The sequence below is a fragment of the Salvelinus fontinalis genome, chromosome 15, assembly GCF_029448725.1.
Source record: "Salvelinus fontinalis isolate EN_2023a chromosome 15, ASM2944872v1, whole genome shotgun sequence".
Classification (NCBI taxonomy): domain Eukaryota; kingdom Metazoa; phylum Chordata; class Actinopteri; order Salmoniformes; family Salmonidae; genus Salvelinus; species Salvelinus fontinalis.
This window is the reverse complement of record NC_074679.1, coordinates 24435411-24451059: the sequence shown is the minus strand read 5'-3', so window position 1 is coordinate 24451059 and position 15649 is coordinate 24435411. Positions and strand designations below refer to the sequence as shown.

Here is a 15649-nt window from a genome sequence, read left to right as displayed (position 1 = left end):
CCAGACAGTTGGTCTGCTGTAGGATTAGATGGGGTTAAGTACTTTACACCACTGCACAACAGACCAGTGAGACCACCTCAATTGGAAAACATCATGTTGCAAAGACTAAACTAATTTCCATCCCTAGCTAACACATAGTGTATGTGGAGACAAAGACGACAGACAAATGTTTACATTATATCTGGCAACACCTGACCTTTGATTGAGATAAAGAAGGTATTAAACTGAAATATAAAAAAGTAAGGTATAAAAAGCCCTGGGCTTGAAAGTGCAGCTGAGCAAGATGTCCAAACAGAACAAGTCAGTCATAATTTGCCTTCATTGCACACAATATTGCAGATATGAACTTCAATATAACAATTTCTTAAACACAAAGCATTCCTTCACCGTCTTATCTAGTGTTTATATGTATCCCTAAATAAAGGATAAAAAAATATATATATTTAAAGAGGTGATCTTTGTGATTAAAATTGTCTTTGACAAGAGAGCTGTCCCAAGATGGCTATCAATCATCAATATTTGGATCATCAGATGAGTGCAGCTGCTGTAGCGGTGAGCCATCCCACTGCTCCTCCAACACCAGCCACCACTGCGGTTGTAGACCCAGCTAACCCTGCTGCACCTAGTGGGAAACAACACAACATACATCGGTCACTGTGGCATTCAAAACAGAATGTACCTCAGGCACCAGGGTATCATAGTCTTGTCTAAAAATAAGAGGTCTTCAATGATCTAATGTGCAAAATAAAGGTGGAAGAAATAGATCATAAAGAGAGATGATCAAAGTATAGTTGGGGATTATCACAAGATCATATTCCTATTGATTCTGTGACTCTAATAGCAATTAATTGACAATATGGTTCTGTTAGGTTGCCACTGTATTGGACACAACACAATTATGTAAACTGATTTTTAAATATGATATTTAAACACATGAGAATGTGACTCATTACCTGCCGACTGCAGAACAGCAACGGTGCTTCCAGCCAACACACCACCGCCACTTGCCGTGGCTGCCGATGCCATCATGCCGGCTGCAACAGAGTTTGCGGCGATGCCAGCGGCGGTAAACCCTACAGCTCCTAGGGCAACTGGAGCCAAGACCACCGCTCCCCCTTAAAAGTAAAAATAAAAAATAAACATTTAAATTGTAGCTTACTACAGTTGGCTAAGTAGCATATTGAAGTTATTGGGTAAAATGTTAACAAAAAATGGAATCTCTCAAAATTAGATGTGAAAACGGCAAATGATTTAACATGTGTAGCTAGCTATGCTTTTTATTATGCACCTGTAACCATGGGTTGAATTGGAATTTTGCTGGTAGCTTAGCCTACTTAAATTAAACTAGGCTATCCACAATATTGGTATTTCTATGAAATTTTATATTGTCTTTGTCACGTTCCTGACCTGTTTTCTGTTGTTTTTGTATGTGTTTAGTTGGTCAGGGCGTGAGTTGGGGTGGGCAGTCTGTGTTGCTTGTTCTATGTTTAGTGTCATTGTTAATTGACCTTGTATGGTTCTCAATCGGAGGCAGGTGTTTGACGTTTCCTCTGATTGAGAACCATATATAGGTAGGTTGTTTCACATTGTTTGTTGTGGGTGGTTGTCTCCTGTGTCCGTATATGTTACCACACGGGACTGTATCGTTTGTTTGTAGTCTGTACCTGTTCGTGCGTTCTTCGTTATATGTAAGTTCACATGTTTTAGGTCAGTCTACGTCGTTTGTTATTTTGTTAATTATCATGTGTTATTTCGTGTTTCGTCGTTTGTTTAAATAAATCATTATGTCAACATTTCACGCTGCGCTTTGGTCCGCTCATTCACCACAAGACGACCGTTACAGTCTTCTCATCAGTTTTTGGTTTGAAATGAAATTGACACAGGGTAATTGATAATATATTACCTTTTTAATTATGTCAGAGTCGATTTTTAAATAGCATGGCAAATGTCTCACCTGCTGCTGCTGTGACCGCAATAATGGTAACTGTTAAAAAAAGCAAGGATGTACAATGAGCAAATATATTTACATGAAAATTGCATGCCACATGTATGCATTGGTTATTGTTACTGTAGCCTAGCCTACTTCACACAATTTATATTAAGTCAGATACATTAGGGGTTTAGGTTACTCACCAAGATCCATGGTTCCTCAGGGACTGTATCAGTGACTGCAGGGGAAAAGACTGGGTCAGGGTTATATAATGCAGTGCCTAGAAATTTTGGGAAACGAAACTTAAGTGCGCCAATTTAGGGTGTGTCTGTATCCATCTCGGTGCGCATATTGGACATTTCAAGCATTCCGCATTGGAAACTTGATTGACAGGGTGTTGGTTGTCACGACCTGCCGGAACAAGATCCGTGTCCATTGTCGTCGAGCAGGCAAACAGAAACGAAAGTCAACCGTTTCTTGTTCCTGTGAAAAGGAAATTGTCTTTGACAAGAGAGCTGTCCCAAGACGGCTATCAATCATCAATATTTGGATCATCAGATGAGTGCAGCTGCTGTAGCGGTGAGCCATCCCACTGCTCCTCCAACACCAGCCACCACTGCGGTTGTAGACCCAGCTAACCCTGCTGCACCTAGTGGGAAACAACACAACATACATCGGTCACTGTGGCATTCAAAACAGAATGTACCTCAGGCACCAGGGTATCATAGTCTTGTCTAAAAATAAGAGGTCTTCAATGATCTAATGTGCAAAATAAAGGTGGAAGAAATAGATCATAAAGAGAGATGATCAAAGTATAGTTGGGGATTATCACAAGATCATATTCCTATTGATTCTGTGACTCTTAATAGCAATTAATTGACAATATGGTTCTCTGTAAGGTTGCCACTGTATTGGACACAACACAATTATGTAAACTGATTTTTAAATATGATATTTAAACACGTGTAGTGTCTTAGCTCTTATTACTTATTTATATAATAAGAAAGCCTCTGAATACAAGAAATGGAACTGGAGCTTCACATTTACTGAAATGAGTTAGTACCAGAATAACATAGAACAACACTGCGCATGACCAAGGGTGCTCCATTCTTAAAGGGGACATGAGTAATTAACAGAACATAACATTCCTTCTCTTATACAATCAGAGTTACTTTTACCAAACCACAACTGAAACACTTCCCAGAACTTGTTGTAGTTATTTTGCATCTTTTAATTTGAACTTGAACAGTTAGTTTTTGTTTGTTTGCTTTTAAGTCCAGTCTGTCTGGTGGACGGTGCCTTCGTTCTGGGTAGCGCCTAGGATTCTCTGGAGGCTCCTGAACATCCTCAGTGTGTGCTTGCTCCCTTATAGCTTCTGCTATAGCAGCACCTTCATCAACACGTTCCCTTCTTTCAGCCTGGGGTCTCTTTACTGCTCCACCATCCTCTACAGTTCCTTGTGTGTCACTCTCAGGAGCTCTCTGTGCCTGTTCTCTCTCGATTGTTGTGCTGTTTTCCGTGGAATGCATTTGGTTAATGTGACGCCGCCACATTATGTCTGGGCTCACTTGAACCTGGTAAGTTCTGGGTCCCGTTTGTGTATGTACGGTCCCTCTTGTCCATTTCCCTCCTCTTCTGTAGTCTCGCACCATCACTTCCTGACCTGTTTGGAGATGGTGCTCCCGGCCACCGGAGAGCATCTTGGCTTGTTTGTTCAGCACTCCATTACGCCTGTTAGGCTTCATGATGTCCAGCCGTGTGCGGAGAGACCTCCCGAACATCAATGCGGCTGGGCTTTCATTTGTCGTGGCATGTGGGGTGTTTCGGTAGGAGACCAGGAACTTGGCCAGTTTTGTTTTCAAAGTCCCTTCATCTCGTTTTGCTGCCCGGAGTCCTTGCTTTAGGGTTTGCACAAAGCGTTCTGCCAGCCCATTGGTGGCAGGGTGGTACGGAGCTGAGGTTGAGTGTTTGATTCCATTTACTGACATGAATCTTGTAAATTCGTCACTTACAAAAGCTTGCGCGTTGTCACTTACTAGCTGCAGCGGCAATCCGAAGCGTGCAAACGTTGTTCTGAGACACTCTATCATCTGAGCTGAGGTGGAGGAGTCAGTGCAAAACACCTCTGGCCATTTGGAATGGGCATCAACTATAACCAGAAACATGTGCTTTTCAAAGGGACCAGCGTAGTCCACATGAATTCTCTGCCATGGCTCTGTGGGCCATTCCCAAGGGTGGACTGGGACAGGAGCAGGCATGTGAAGGGTTTCCAAACATCCGCTACAGTTCTTTGCCATATTTTCTATCTGTTGATCCAGACCTGGCCACCAGAAGTGGCTCCTTGCGGGCAGCTTCATTTTGACAATTCCAACATGACCTTCATGTAGTTGCTGCAAAACCTGATGTTGGTATTTCTGGGGTATCATGACTCTCATTCCCCACATCAAACATCCTTGGTACGTTGTAATTTCGTTTCTCCGCTGGAAATACGGAGTCAGCTCCTTTCTGCCAGTAGCTGGCCATCCTGACATGGTGTAGGTGTACACTTTTGACAAGGTCACATCTTTCCTTGTCTCCTGTTTGATAACTGTGCTTGTGACCGGTAGTGCCTCGAGCTGAGCGGTATGGAAAATGTCCACTGCATCCACACTCCTTTGTCTTTCTCTTGTACACAGCAGTCTGGATAATCCATCTGCATTTGTGTGGAGGGACGACGGCTTAAACTCAATGTCATACATATGACTGGGAGGAACAAGGCGTATCGCTGTAACCTGGCTGCTGTCATTGCCGGAATGCCTTTCTTTGGACTGAAAATGGAAAGCAACGGCTGGTGATCCGTAACCAGTGTGAAACGCTTGCCATATAGGTATGCGTGGAATTTCTTGACGCCACACACTAGCGCCAGTGCTTCTTTGTCAATTTGTGAGTAGTTTTTCTCTGCATCATTCAATGTTCGTGACGCGAATGCAACTGGCCTCTCTGACCCATCTTTCAGTGTGTGTGAAAGGACGGCCCCTAAGCCATAAGGGGACGCGTCACAAGCCAACTTCACTGGCAGTTCAGGGTCGTAATGTGTAACGGATGTGAAATGGCTAGCTAGTTAGCGGGTACGCGCTAGTAGCGTTTCAATCAGTTACGTCACTTGCTCTGAGACTTAAGTAGGGTTTCCCCTTGCTCTGCAAGGGCCGCGGCCTTTGTGGAGCGATGGGTAACGACGCTTCGTGGGTGATTGTTGTTGATGTGTGCAGAGGGTCCCTGGTTCGAGCCCGGGTATGGGCGAGGGGACGTACTAAAGTTATACTGTTACAAATGCATCAGGACCTGTTCAGATGTGATGAGCCGTTTTGCCTTAAGAAATGCATTTTCACACTGTTCTGTCCACCGCCATGTCCTATTCTTTTCCAGGAGCTGATTTAGAGGCTGGAGTACTGCTGAAAGGTTTGGGAGGAATCTTCTGTAGTAATTGATCAGTCCCGCAAAATATCTCACTTCTGTGATATTTTGTGGTCGTGGTGCCTGTACCACTGCCTCGATTTTGTCCTGTGTTTTGTGCAATCCATTGCGGTCAATTTCATGTCCACAGAAGACAATCTTGTCTTTGAAGAACTCACACTTCTGTAAGTTTGCCTGTAGACCATACTCTTTCAGTCTTTTCAGGACCTCTTCCAGGTTAGCCAGGTGTTCTTTGTCGGTGCGTCCTGTTATGATCATGTCATCCAGTATACACTGGGTTCCTGGGATTCCTTGCAAAATCTGGTCAATAGTTCGTTGCCAAATGGCTGGGGCCGATGCGATGCCAAAAACCAGGCGGTTATACCTCTATAGACCTTTGTGTGTGTTTATTGTCAGGTACTGTTTGGAGCTCTCTTCAACCGGTAGCTGCAGGTAAGCCTGTTTCAGATCGATTTTACTGAAGTGTTTCCCACCAGCTAGTGCAGCAAAGATGTCCTCCAGATGTGGCAAGGGGTATTGGTCCACATGCAACATTGAATTCACAGTTACCTTGAAGTCCCCACACATTCTAACAGACCCGTCTTTCTTCACAATAGGAACTATGGGTGTGGCCCATTCGCTTCTGTCCACTTTCGTCAGGATCCCTGTATCCTGCAAGCGATCGATTTGGTCTCAGGGAGTATGGAACAGATCTGACTTTGCAGAATTTTGGGGTTGCGTCATCTCTCAGTACAAGTTTAGCTGTGAAGCCTTTTACTGTTCCCATCTGATCACTGAAAACTGTGTTGTATTTCTTCCGCAAGTGTTCCAGTGTTTGGTCTGTGTCTTTCTCTTTGGACTGGAACGTGTGGAGCATTTTCAAATCACACCAGTTCAGCTTTATTTTTGAAAGCCATTCCCTGCCAAATAATGGGGGGCCAGTTCCAGGCACCACATACAGCTGTAACTGCTGTGTTTGCCACCCATAACTCACTCTGACCTGCAACGCCCCCATTGGGCTCAATCTCTCTCCTGAGTAGGTCTTCAGCAACACATTTGTGTTCTTCAGCTTGATAGCCTTGAAGTGCTCATTGTAGACAGTAGTGGAAATTATAGACACTGCAGATCCTGTGTCCAGCTCCATTTTGAGGGGTTTGCCTTCGATATCTGGTGTCACCCATATTATGCTACTGTTGGGAGAAGTCACTGTGTTTAACTCCAATGTACCAATTAATCGTTCATCTGAATCACTGCCACTGTTCTCTGCTAGTGCATTCACAGACCCTTTAATTTTCTCAGTTTTCCTGTTGTGACTGAATTTTGCTCTGCATGCTCTTTGAATGTGCCCCCTTCTACTGCATTTGTGACAAATTTCGTCTTTGAAACGGCAGTCCTCTGCTCTGTGACCATCTCTGTCACACCTGTTGCATTTTTCGGCCACACGGGGGCGCTGTCGGCTGCGTGAAAACTTGTGCAGGGAAGTTTGTGATAGGTCAGTATTTCTTTTACTTTGCAACTCAAATGCATCTTTCGTCGCGATTTCCATAGTCCCAGCAATTTCAACAGCCTTTGCAAACGTGATATCTGATTCTGTGAGCAAACGTTTTTGAATGTGTTCATGTTTCAGTCCACAAACAAATATATCTCTTAATGTGTCATTTAGGTTCTCTCCAAACTGGCAATGTTCAGACAGTTTCTTCAACTCTGCTACATATGTACTAACACCCTCACCCTCATTCTGATCTCTCTTGTGGAAACGAAAACGTTCCGCGATGAGGAGTGGTTTAGGTGATAGGTGATTTTGCAATATCTCCACAATCTCTGTGGATCTTTATTTGAGGGCTTCAGAGGCGCAGTCAAAGTCTAAAAGTATTTGGTTTTAAATATAATTAAGTATCAAAAGTAAATGGAATTGCTAAAATGTACTTAAGTATCAAAAGTAAGAGTACAAACCATTTCAAATTCCTTATATTAAATTAAGCATTTGTGTTTAGTGAGTCCGCCAGATCAGAGGCAGTAGGGATGACCAGGGAGGTTCTCTTGATAAGTGTGTGAATTGGGCTATTTTCCTGTCAAAATGTAACAAGTACTTTTGGTATCAGGGAAAATGTAAGGAGTAAAAAGTACATTATTTTCTTTAGGAATGTAGTGAAGTAAAAGTACAAGTTAGCAAAAATATAAATAGTAAATTACAGATACTCCAAAAAAGTTCTTAAGTAGTATTTTAAGTATTTTTACTTAAGTACTTTACACCACTGCACTGTACAACAGACCAGTGAGGTACAGATTTTAAGAAAGCCGCCTACTCAACTCAATTGGAAAACATCATGTTGCAAAGACTAAACTAATTTCCATCCCTAGCTGACACATAGTGTATGTGGAGACAAAGACACCAGACAAATGTTTACATTATATCTGGCAACACCTGACCTTTGATTGAGATAAAGAAGGTATTAAACTGAAATATAAAAAAGTAGAAAGTAAGGTAAAAAAAAAAGCCCTGGGCTTGAAAGTGCAGCTGAGCAAGATGTCCAAACAGAACAAGTCAGTCATAATTTGCCTTCATTGCACACAATATTGCAGATATGAACTTCAATATAACAATTTCTTAAACACAAAGCATTCCTTCACCGTCTTATCTAGTGTTTATATGTATCCCTAAATAAAGGATTAAAAATATATATATATTTAAAGAGGTGATCTTTGTGATTAAAATTGTCTTTGACAAGAGAGCTGTCCCAAGACGGCTATCAATCATCAATATTTGGATCAGATGAGTGCAGCTGCTGTAGCGGTGAGCCATCCCACTGCTCCTCCAACACCAGCCACCACTGCGGTTGTAGACCCAGCTAACCCTGCTGCACCTAGTGGGAAACAACACAACATACATCGGTCACTGTGGCATTCAAAACAGAATGTACCTCAGGCACCAGGGTATCATAGTCTTGTCTAAAAATAAGAGGTCTTCAATGATCTAATGTGCAAAATAAAGGTGGAAGAAATAGATCATAAAGAGAGATGATCAAAGTATAGTTGGGGATTATCACAAGATCATATTCCTATTGATTCTGTGACTCTTAATAGCAATTAATTGACAATATGGTTCTCTGTAAGGTTGCCACTGTATTGGACACAACACAATTATGTAAACTGATTTTTAAATATGATATTTAAACACGTGTAGTGTCTTAGCTCTTATTACTTATTTATATAATAAGAAAGCCTCTGAATACAAGAAATGGAACTGGAGCTTCACATTTACTGAAATGAGTTAGTACCAGAATAACATAGAACAACACTGCGCATGACCAAGGGTGCTCCATTCTTAAAGGGGACATGAGTAATTAACAGAACATAACATTCCTTCTCTTATACAATCAGAGTTACTTTTACCAAACCACAACTGAAACACTTCCCAGAACTTGTTGTAGTTATTTTGCATCTTTTAATTTGAACTTGAACAGTTAGTTTTTGTTTGTTTGCTTTTAAGTCCAGTCTGTCTGGTGGACGGTGCCTTCGTTCTGGGTAGCGCCTAGGATTCTCTGGAGGCTCCTGAACATCCTCAGTGTGTGCTTGCTCCCTTATAGCTTCTGCTATAGCAGCACCTTCATCAACACGTTCCCTTCTTTCAGCCTGGGGTCTCTTTACTGCTCCACCATCCTCTACAGTTCCTTGTGTGTCACTCTCAGGAGCTCTCTGTGCCTGTTCTCTCTCGATTGTTGTGCTGTTTTCCGTGGAATGCATTTGGTTAATGTGACGCCGCCACATTATGTCTGGGCTCACTTGAACCTGGTAAGTTCTGGGTCCCGTTTGTGTATGTACGGTCCCTCTTGTCCATTTCCCTCCTCTTCTGTAGTCTCGCACCATCACTTCCTGACCTGTTTGGAGATGGTGCTCCCGGCCACCGGAGAGCATCTTGGCTTGTTTGTTCAGCACTTCATTACGCCTGTTAGGCTTCATGATGTCCAGCCGTGTGCGGAGAGACCTCCCGAACATCAATGCGGCTGGGCTTTCATTTGTCGTGGCATGTGGGGTGTTTCGGTAGGAGACCAGGAACTTGGCCAGTTTTGTTTTCAAAGTCCCTTCATCTCGTTTTGCTGCCCGGAGTCCTTGCTTTAGGGTTTGCACAAAGCGTTCTGCCAGCCCATTGGTGGCAGGGTGGTACGGAGCTGAGGTTGAGTGTTTGATTCCATTTACTGACATGAATCTTGTAAATTCGTCACTTACAAAAGCTTGCGCGTTGTCACTTACTAGCTGCAGCGGCAATCCGAAGCGTGCAAACGTTGTTCTGAGACACTCTATCATCTGAGCTGAGGTGGAGGAGTCAGTGCAAAACACCTCTGGCCATTTGGAATGGGCATCAACTATAACCAGAAACATGTGCTTTTCAAAGGGACCAGCGTAGTCCACATGAATTCTCTGCCATGGCTCTGTGGGCCATTCCCAAGGGTGGACTGGGACAGGAGCAGGCATGTGAAGGGTTTCCAAACATCCGCTACAGTTCTTTGCCATATTTTCTATCTGTTGATCCAGACCTGGCCACCAGAAGTGGCTCCTTGCGGGCAGCTTCATTTTGACAATTCCAACATGACCTTCATGTAGTTGCTGCAAAACCTGATGTTGGTATTTCTGGGGTATCATGACTCTCATTCCCCACATCAAACATCCTTGGTACGTTGTAATTTCGTTTCTCCGCTGGAAATACGGAGTCAGCTCCTTTCTGCCAGTAGCTGGCCATCCTGACATGGTGTAGGTGTACACTTTTGACAAGGTCACATCTTTCCTTGTCTCCTGTTTGATAACTGTGCTTGTGACCGGTAGTGCCTCGAGCTGAGCGGTATGGAAAATGTCCACTGCATCCACACTCCTTTGTCTTTCTCTTGTACACAGCAGTCTGGATAATCCATCTGCATTTGTGTGGAGGGACGACGGCTTAAACTCAATGTCATACATATGACTGGGAGGAACAAGGCGTATCGCTGTAACCTGGCTGCTGTCATTGCCGGAATGCCTTTCTTTGGACTGAAAATGGAAAGCAACGGCTGGTGATCCGTAACCAGTGTGAAACGCTTGCCATATAGGTATGCGTGGAATTTCTTGACGCCACACACTAGCGCCAGTGCTTCTTTGTCAATTTGTGAGTAGTTTTTCTCTGCATCATTCAATGTTCGTGACGCGAATGCAACTGGCCTCTCTGACCCATCTTTCAGTGTGTGTGAAAGGACGGCCCCTAAGCCATAAGGGGACGCGTCACAAGCCAACTTCACTGGCAGTTCAGGGTCGTAATGTGTAACGGATGTGAAATGGCTAGCTAGTTAGCGGGTACGCGCTAGTAGCGTTTCAATCAGTTACGTCACTTGCTCTGAGACTTAAGTAGGGTTTCCCCTTGCTCTGCAAGGGCCGCGGCCTTTGTGGAGCGATGGGTAACGACGCTTCGTGGGTGATTGTTGTTGATGTGTGCAGAGGGTCCCTGGTTCGAGCCCGGGTATGGGCGAGGGGACGTACTAAAGTTATACTGTTACAAATGCATCAGGACCTGTTCAGATGTGATGAGCCGTTTTGCCTTAAGAAATGCATTTTCACACTGTTCTGTCCACCGCCATGTCCTATTCTTTTCCAGGAGCTGATTTAGAGGCTGGAGTACTGCTGAAAGGTTTGGGAGGAATCTTCTGTAGTAATTGATCAGTCCCGCAAAATATCTCACTTCTGTGATATTTTGTGGTCGTGGTGCCTGTACCACTGCCTCGATTTTGTCCTGTGTTTTGTGCAATCCATTGCGGTCAATTTCATGTCCACAGAAGACAATCTTGTCTTTGAAGAACTCACACTTCTGTAAGTTTGCCTGTAGACCATACTCTTTCAGTCTTTTCAGGACCTCTTCCAGGTTAGCCAGGTGTTCTTTGTCGGTGCGTCCTGTTATGATCATGTCATCCAGTATACACTGGGTTCCTGGGATTCCTTGCAAAATCTGGTCAATAGTTCGTTGCCAAATGGCTGGGGCCGATGCGATGCCAAAAACCAGGCGGTTATACCTCTATAGACCTTTGTGTGTGTTTATTGTCAGGTACTGTTTGGAGCTCTCTTCAACCGGTAGCTGCAGGTAAGCCTGTTTCAGATCGATTTTACTGAAGTGTTTCCCACCAGCTAGTGCAGCAAAGATGTCCTCCAGATGTGGCAAGGGGTATTGGTCCACATGCAACATTGAATTCACAGTTACCTTGAAGTCCCCACACATTCTAACAGACCCGTCTTTCTTCACAATAGGAACTATGGGTGTGGCCCATTCGCTTCTGTCCACTTTCGTCAGGATCCCTGTATCCTGCAAGCGATCGATTTGGTCTCAGGGAGTATGGAACAGATCTGACTTTGCAGAATTTTGGGGTTGCGTCATCTCTCAGTACAAGTTTAGCTGTGAAGCCTTTTACTGTTCCCATCTGATCACTGAAAACTGTGTTGTATTTCTTCCGCAAGTGTTCCAGTGTTTGGTCTGTGTCTTTCTCTTTGGACTGGAACGTGTGGAGCATTTTCAAATCACACCAGTTCAGCTTTATTTTTGAAAGCCATTCCCTGCCAAATAATGGGGGGCCAGTTCCAGGCACCACATACAGCTGTAACTGCTGTGTTTGCCACCCATAACTCACTCTGACCTGCAACGCCCCCATTGGGCTCAATCTCTCTCCTGAGTAGGTCTTCAGCAACACATTTGTGTTCTTCAGCTTGATAGCCTTGAAGTGCTCATTGTAGACAGTAGTGGAAATTATAGACACTGCAGATCCTGTGTCCAGCTCCATTTTGAGGGGTTTGCCTTCGATATCTGGTGTCACCCATATTATGCTACTGTTGGGAGAAGTCACTGTGTTTAACTCCAATGTACCAATTAATCGTTCATCTGAATCACTGCCACTGTTCTCTGCTAGTGCATTCACAGACCCTTTAATTTTCTCAGTTTTCCTGTTGTGACTGAATTTTGCTCTGCATGCTCTTTGAATGTGCCCCCTTCTACTGCATTTGTGACAAATTTCGTCTTTGAAACGGCAGTCCTCTGCTCTGTGACCATCTCTGTCACACCTGTTGCATTTTTCGGCCACACGGGGGCGCTGTCGGCTGCGTGAAAACTTGTGCAGGGAAGTTTGTGATAGGTCAGTATTTCTTTTACTTTGCAACTCAAATGCATCTTTCGTCGCGATTTCCATAGTCCCAGTAATTTCAACAGCCTTTGCAAAACGTGATATCTGATTCTGTGAGCAAACGTTTTTGAATGTGTTCATGTTTCAGTCCACAAACAAATATATCTCTTAATGTGTCATTTAGGTTCTCTCCAAACTGGCAATGTTCAGACAGTTTCTTCAACTCTGCTACATATGTACTAACACCCTCACCCTCATTCTGATCTCTCTTGTGGAAACGAAAACGTTCCGCGATGAGGAGTGGTTTAGGTGATAGGTGATTTTGCAATATCTCCACAATCTCTGTGGATCTTTATTTGAGGGCTTCAGAGGCGCAGTCAAAGTCTAAAAGTATTTGGTTTTAAATATAATTAAGTATCAAAAGTAAATGGAATTGCTAAAATGTACTTAAGTATCAAAAGTAAGAGTACAAACCATTTCAAATTCCTTATATTAAATTAAGCATTTGTGTTTAGTGAGTCCGCCAGATCAGAGGCAGTAGGGATGACCAGGGAGGTTCTCTTGATAAGTGTGTGAATTGGGCTATTTTCCTGTCAAAATGTAACAAGTACTTTTGGTATCAGGGAAAATGTAAGGAGTAAAAAGTACATTATTTTCTTTAGGAATGTAGTGAAGTAAAAGTACAAGTTAGCAAAAATATAAATAGTAAATTACAGATACTCCAAAAAAGTTCTTAAGTAGTATTTTAAGTATTTTTACTTAAGTACTTTACACCACTGCACTGTACAGCAGACCAGTGAGGTACAGATTTTAAGAAAGCCGCCTACTCAACTCAATTGGAAAACATCATGTTGCAGAGACTAAACTAATTTCCATCCCTAGCTGACACATAGTGTATGTGGAGACAAAGACACCAGACAAATGTTTACATTATATCTGGCAACACCTGACCTTTGATTGAGATAAAGAAGGTATTAAACTGAAATATAAAAAAGTAGAAAGTAAGGTAAAAAAAAAAGCCCTGGGCTTGAAAGTGCAGCTGAGCAAGATGTCCAAACAGAACAAGTCAGTCATAATTTGCCTTCATTGCACACAATATTGCAGATATGAACTTCAATATAACAATTTCTTAAACACAAAGCATTCCTTCACCGTCTTATCTAGTGTTTATATGTATCCCTAAATAAAGGATTAAAAATATATATATATTTAAAGAGGTGATCTTTGTGATTAAAATTGTCTTTGACAAGAGAGCTGTCCCAAGACGGCTATCAATCATCAATATTTGGATCAGATGAGTGCAGCTGCTGTAGCGTTGAGTGCAGCTGCTGTAGCGGTGAGCCATCCCACTGCTCCTCCAACACCAGCCAGCACTGCGGTTGTAGACCCAGCTAACCCTGCTGCACCTAGTGGGAAACAACACAACATACATCGGTCACTGTGGCATTCAAAACAGAATGTACCTCAGGCACCAGGGTATCATAGTCTTGTCTAAAAATAAGAGGTCTTCAATGATCTAATGTGCAAAATAAAGGTGGAAGAAATAGATCATAAAGAGAGATGATCAAAGTATAGTTGGGGATTATCACAAGATCATATTCCTATTGATTCTGTGACTCTAATAGCAATTAATTGACAATATGGTTCTGTAAGGTTGCCACTGTATTGGACACAACACAATTATGTAAACTGATTTTTAAATATGATATTTAAACACATGAAAATGTGACTGTCATTACCTGCCGACTGCAGAACAGCAACGATGCTTCCAGCCAACACACCACCGCCACTTGCCGTGGCTGCCGATGACATCATGACGGCTGCAATAGAGTTTGCGGCGATGCCAGTGGCAGTAAACCCTACAGCTCCTAGGGCAACTGGAGCCAAGACCACCGCTCCCCCTTAAAAGTAAAAATAAACATTTAAATTGTAGCTTACTACAGTTGGCTAAGTAGCATATTGAAGTTATTGGGTAAAATGTTAACAAAAAATGGAATCTCTCAAAATTAGATGTGAAAACGGCAAATGATTTAACATGTGTAGCTAGCTATGCTTTTTATTATGCACCTGTAACCATGGGTTGAATTGGCATTTTGCTGGTAGCTTAGCCTACTTAAATTAAACTAGGCTATCCACAATATTGGCATTTCTATGAAATTTCATATTGTCTTCTCATCAGTTTTTGGTTTGAAATGAAATTAACACAGGGTAATTGATAATATATTACCTTTTTAATTATGTCAGAGTCGATTTTTAAATAGCATGGCAAATGTCTCACCTGCTGCTGCTGCTGCTCCTGTTGTGACCGCAATAATGGTAACTGTTAAAAAAAAAGCAAGGATGTACAATGAGCAAATATAATTACATGAAAATTGTATGCCACATTTATGCATTGGTTATTGTTACTGTAGCCTAGCCTACTTCACACAATTTAGATTTAGTCAGATACATTAGGGGTTTAGGTTACTCACCAAGATCCATGGTTCCTCAGGGACTGTATCAGTGACTGCAGGGGAAAAGACTGGGTCAGGGTTATATAATGCAGTGCCTAGAATTTTTTGGGAAACGAAACTTAAGTGCGCCAATTTAGGGTGTGTCTGTACCCATCTCGGTGCGCATATTGGACATTTCAAGCATTCCGTATTGGAAACTTGATTGACAGGGTGCTGGTTGTCACAACTTGCCGGAACAAGTTCCGTGTCGGTTGTCGTCGAGCAGGCAAACAGAAACGAAAGTCAACCGTTTCTTGTTCCTGTGAAAAGGACATTAGATAAGGATCTTCGATAGCTAGGCCATCACGTGAAAGGAACATGAAACAGAACAATATATCCAATGGTGTAGGCGAATAGGCTTTTGGTTATGTTCAAAGGTAGTAAAGAAAGGCACAATCCTTTATTCGTTTTCCAGCAGAAACGGAACCCTCGCCGCTTGGCTTTTTATAAAACTGAGGGATGGGGTTAGAGAAATGTAACCACTTCCGAATTCATAGATGGATCTACAGATGCAAAACGCAGCTATAGTGCGTTGCAATGCAATGACTGCCGTGATATTAAAATGATAGTTTTGAAGTAATGTTTGTCCACGAAGACATTGTTTACAAACTGTGAGTAAAACAAATATACACTGCTCAAAAAAATTAAGGGAACACTAAAATAACACA

At 42.7% G+C, this 15649-nt stretch overlaps 3 protein-coding genes and 1 pseudogene across 4 annotated transcripts; all 4 read right to left on the bottom strand.

Moving 5' to 3' along the window:
* Window positions 1-301: 301 nt before the first annotated feature.
* On the bottom strand, window positions 302-2245 carry LOC129811601 (interferon alpha-inducible protein 27-like protein 2A). Its single transcript, XM_055863035.1, has 4 exons — window positions 2134-2245; window positions 1955-1984; window positions 954-1115; window positions 302-622 (listed from the first exon to the last, which is right to left on the bottom strand). The coding sequence occupies exons 1-4, from the start codon at window positions 2141-2143 to the stop codon at window positions 528-530; spliced, it is 297 nt and encodes a 98-aa protein (XP_055719010.1). The 5' UTR covers window positions 2144-2245; the 3' UTR covers window positions 302-527.
* Window positions 2246-2790: 545 nt separating this feature from the next.
* Window positions 2791-5140, bottom strand: LOC129811598 (uncharacterized protein K02A2.6-like). The gene has a single exon (XM_055863032.1). The coding sequence runs from the start codon at window positions 4666-4668 to the stop codon at window positions 3085-3087; it is 1584 nt and encodes a 527-aa protein (XP_055719007.1). The 5' UTR covers window positions 4669-5140; the 3' UTR covers window positions 2791-3084.
* A 105-nt stretch (window positions 5141-5245) lies between these two features.
* On the bottom strand, window positions 5246-15401 carry LOC129811599 (interferon alpha-inducible protein 27-like protein 2A). Of its 2 annotated transcripts, none has more exons than XM_055863033.1 (4): window positions 14961-15401; window positions 14768-14809; window positions 14229-14390; window positions 5246-8226 (listed from the first exon to the last, which is right to left on the bottom strand). In XM_055863033.1, exon 4 carries the CDS (start codon window positions 6906-6908, stop codon window positions 5952-5954), a length of 957 nt encoding a protein of 318 aa, XP_055719008.1. In that variant the 5' UTR covers window positions 6909-8226; window positions 14229-14390; window positions 14768-14809; window positions 14961-15401; the 3' UTR covers window positions 5246-5951. The 2 variants fall into 2 exon arrangements, with proteins under 2 accessions (XP_055719008.1, XP_055719009.1); XM_055863034.1 differs by lacking the exon at window positions 5246-8226 and adding an exon at window positions 13228-13895 and having other exon boundaries at window positions 14961-15137.
* Window positions 8267-12550, bottom strand: LOC129812127 (uncharacterized protein K02A2.6-like; annotated as a pseudogene).
* Window positions 15402-15649: the final 248 nt, after the last annotated feature.

Bases quoted from the DNA above. Each gene is read 5' to 3' on its own strand.
- LOC129811601 (XM_055863035.1), bottom strand. The intron at 1,116-1,954 runs GTGAGACATTTG...TTTACTTTTAAG, and splicing joins TGCGGTCACAGCAGCAGCAG to GGGGAGCGGTGGTCTTGGCT. The intron at 623-953 runs GTAATGAGTCAC...GTTTCCCACTAG, and splicing joins TGCTGTTCTGCAGTCGGCAG to GTGCAGCAGGGTTAGCTGGG.
- LOC129811598 (XM_055863032.1), bottom strand. From the start codon at position 4,668: ATGTATGACATTGAGTTTAAGCCGTCGTCCCTCCACACAAATGCAGAT.
- LOC129811599 (XM_055863033.1), bottom strand. From the start codon at position 6,908: ATGGAAATCGCGACGAAAGATGCATTTGAGTTGCAAAGTAAAAGAAAT.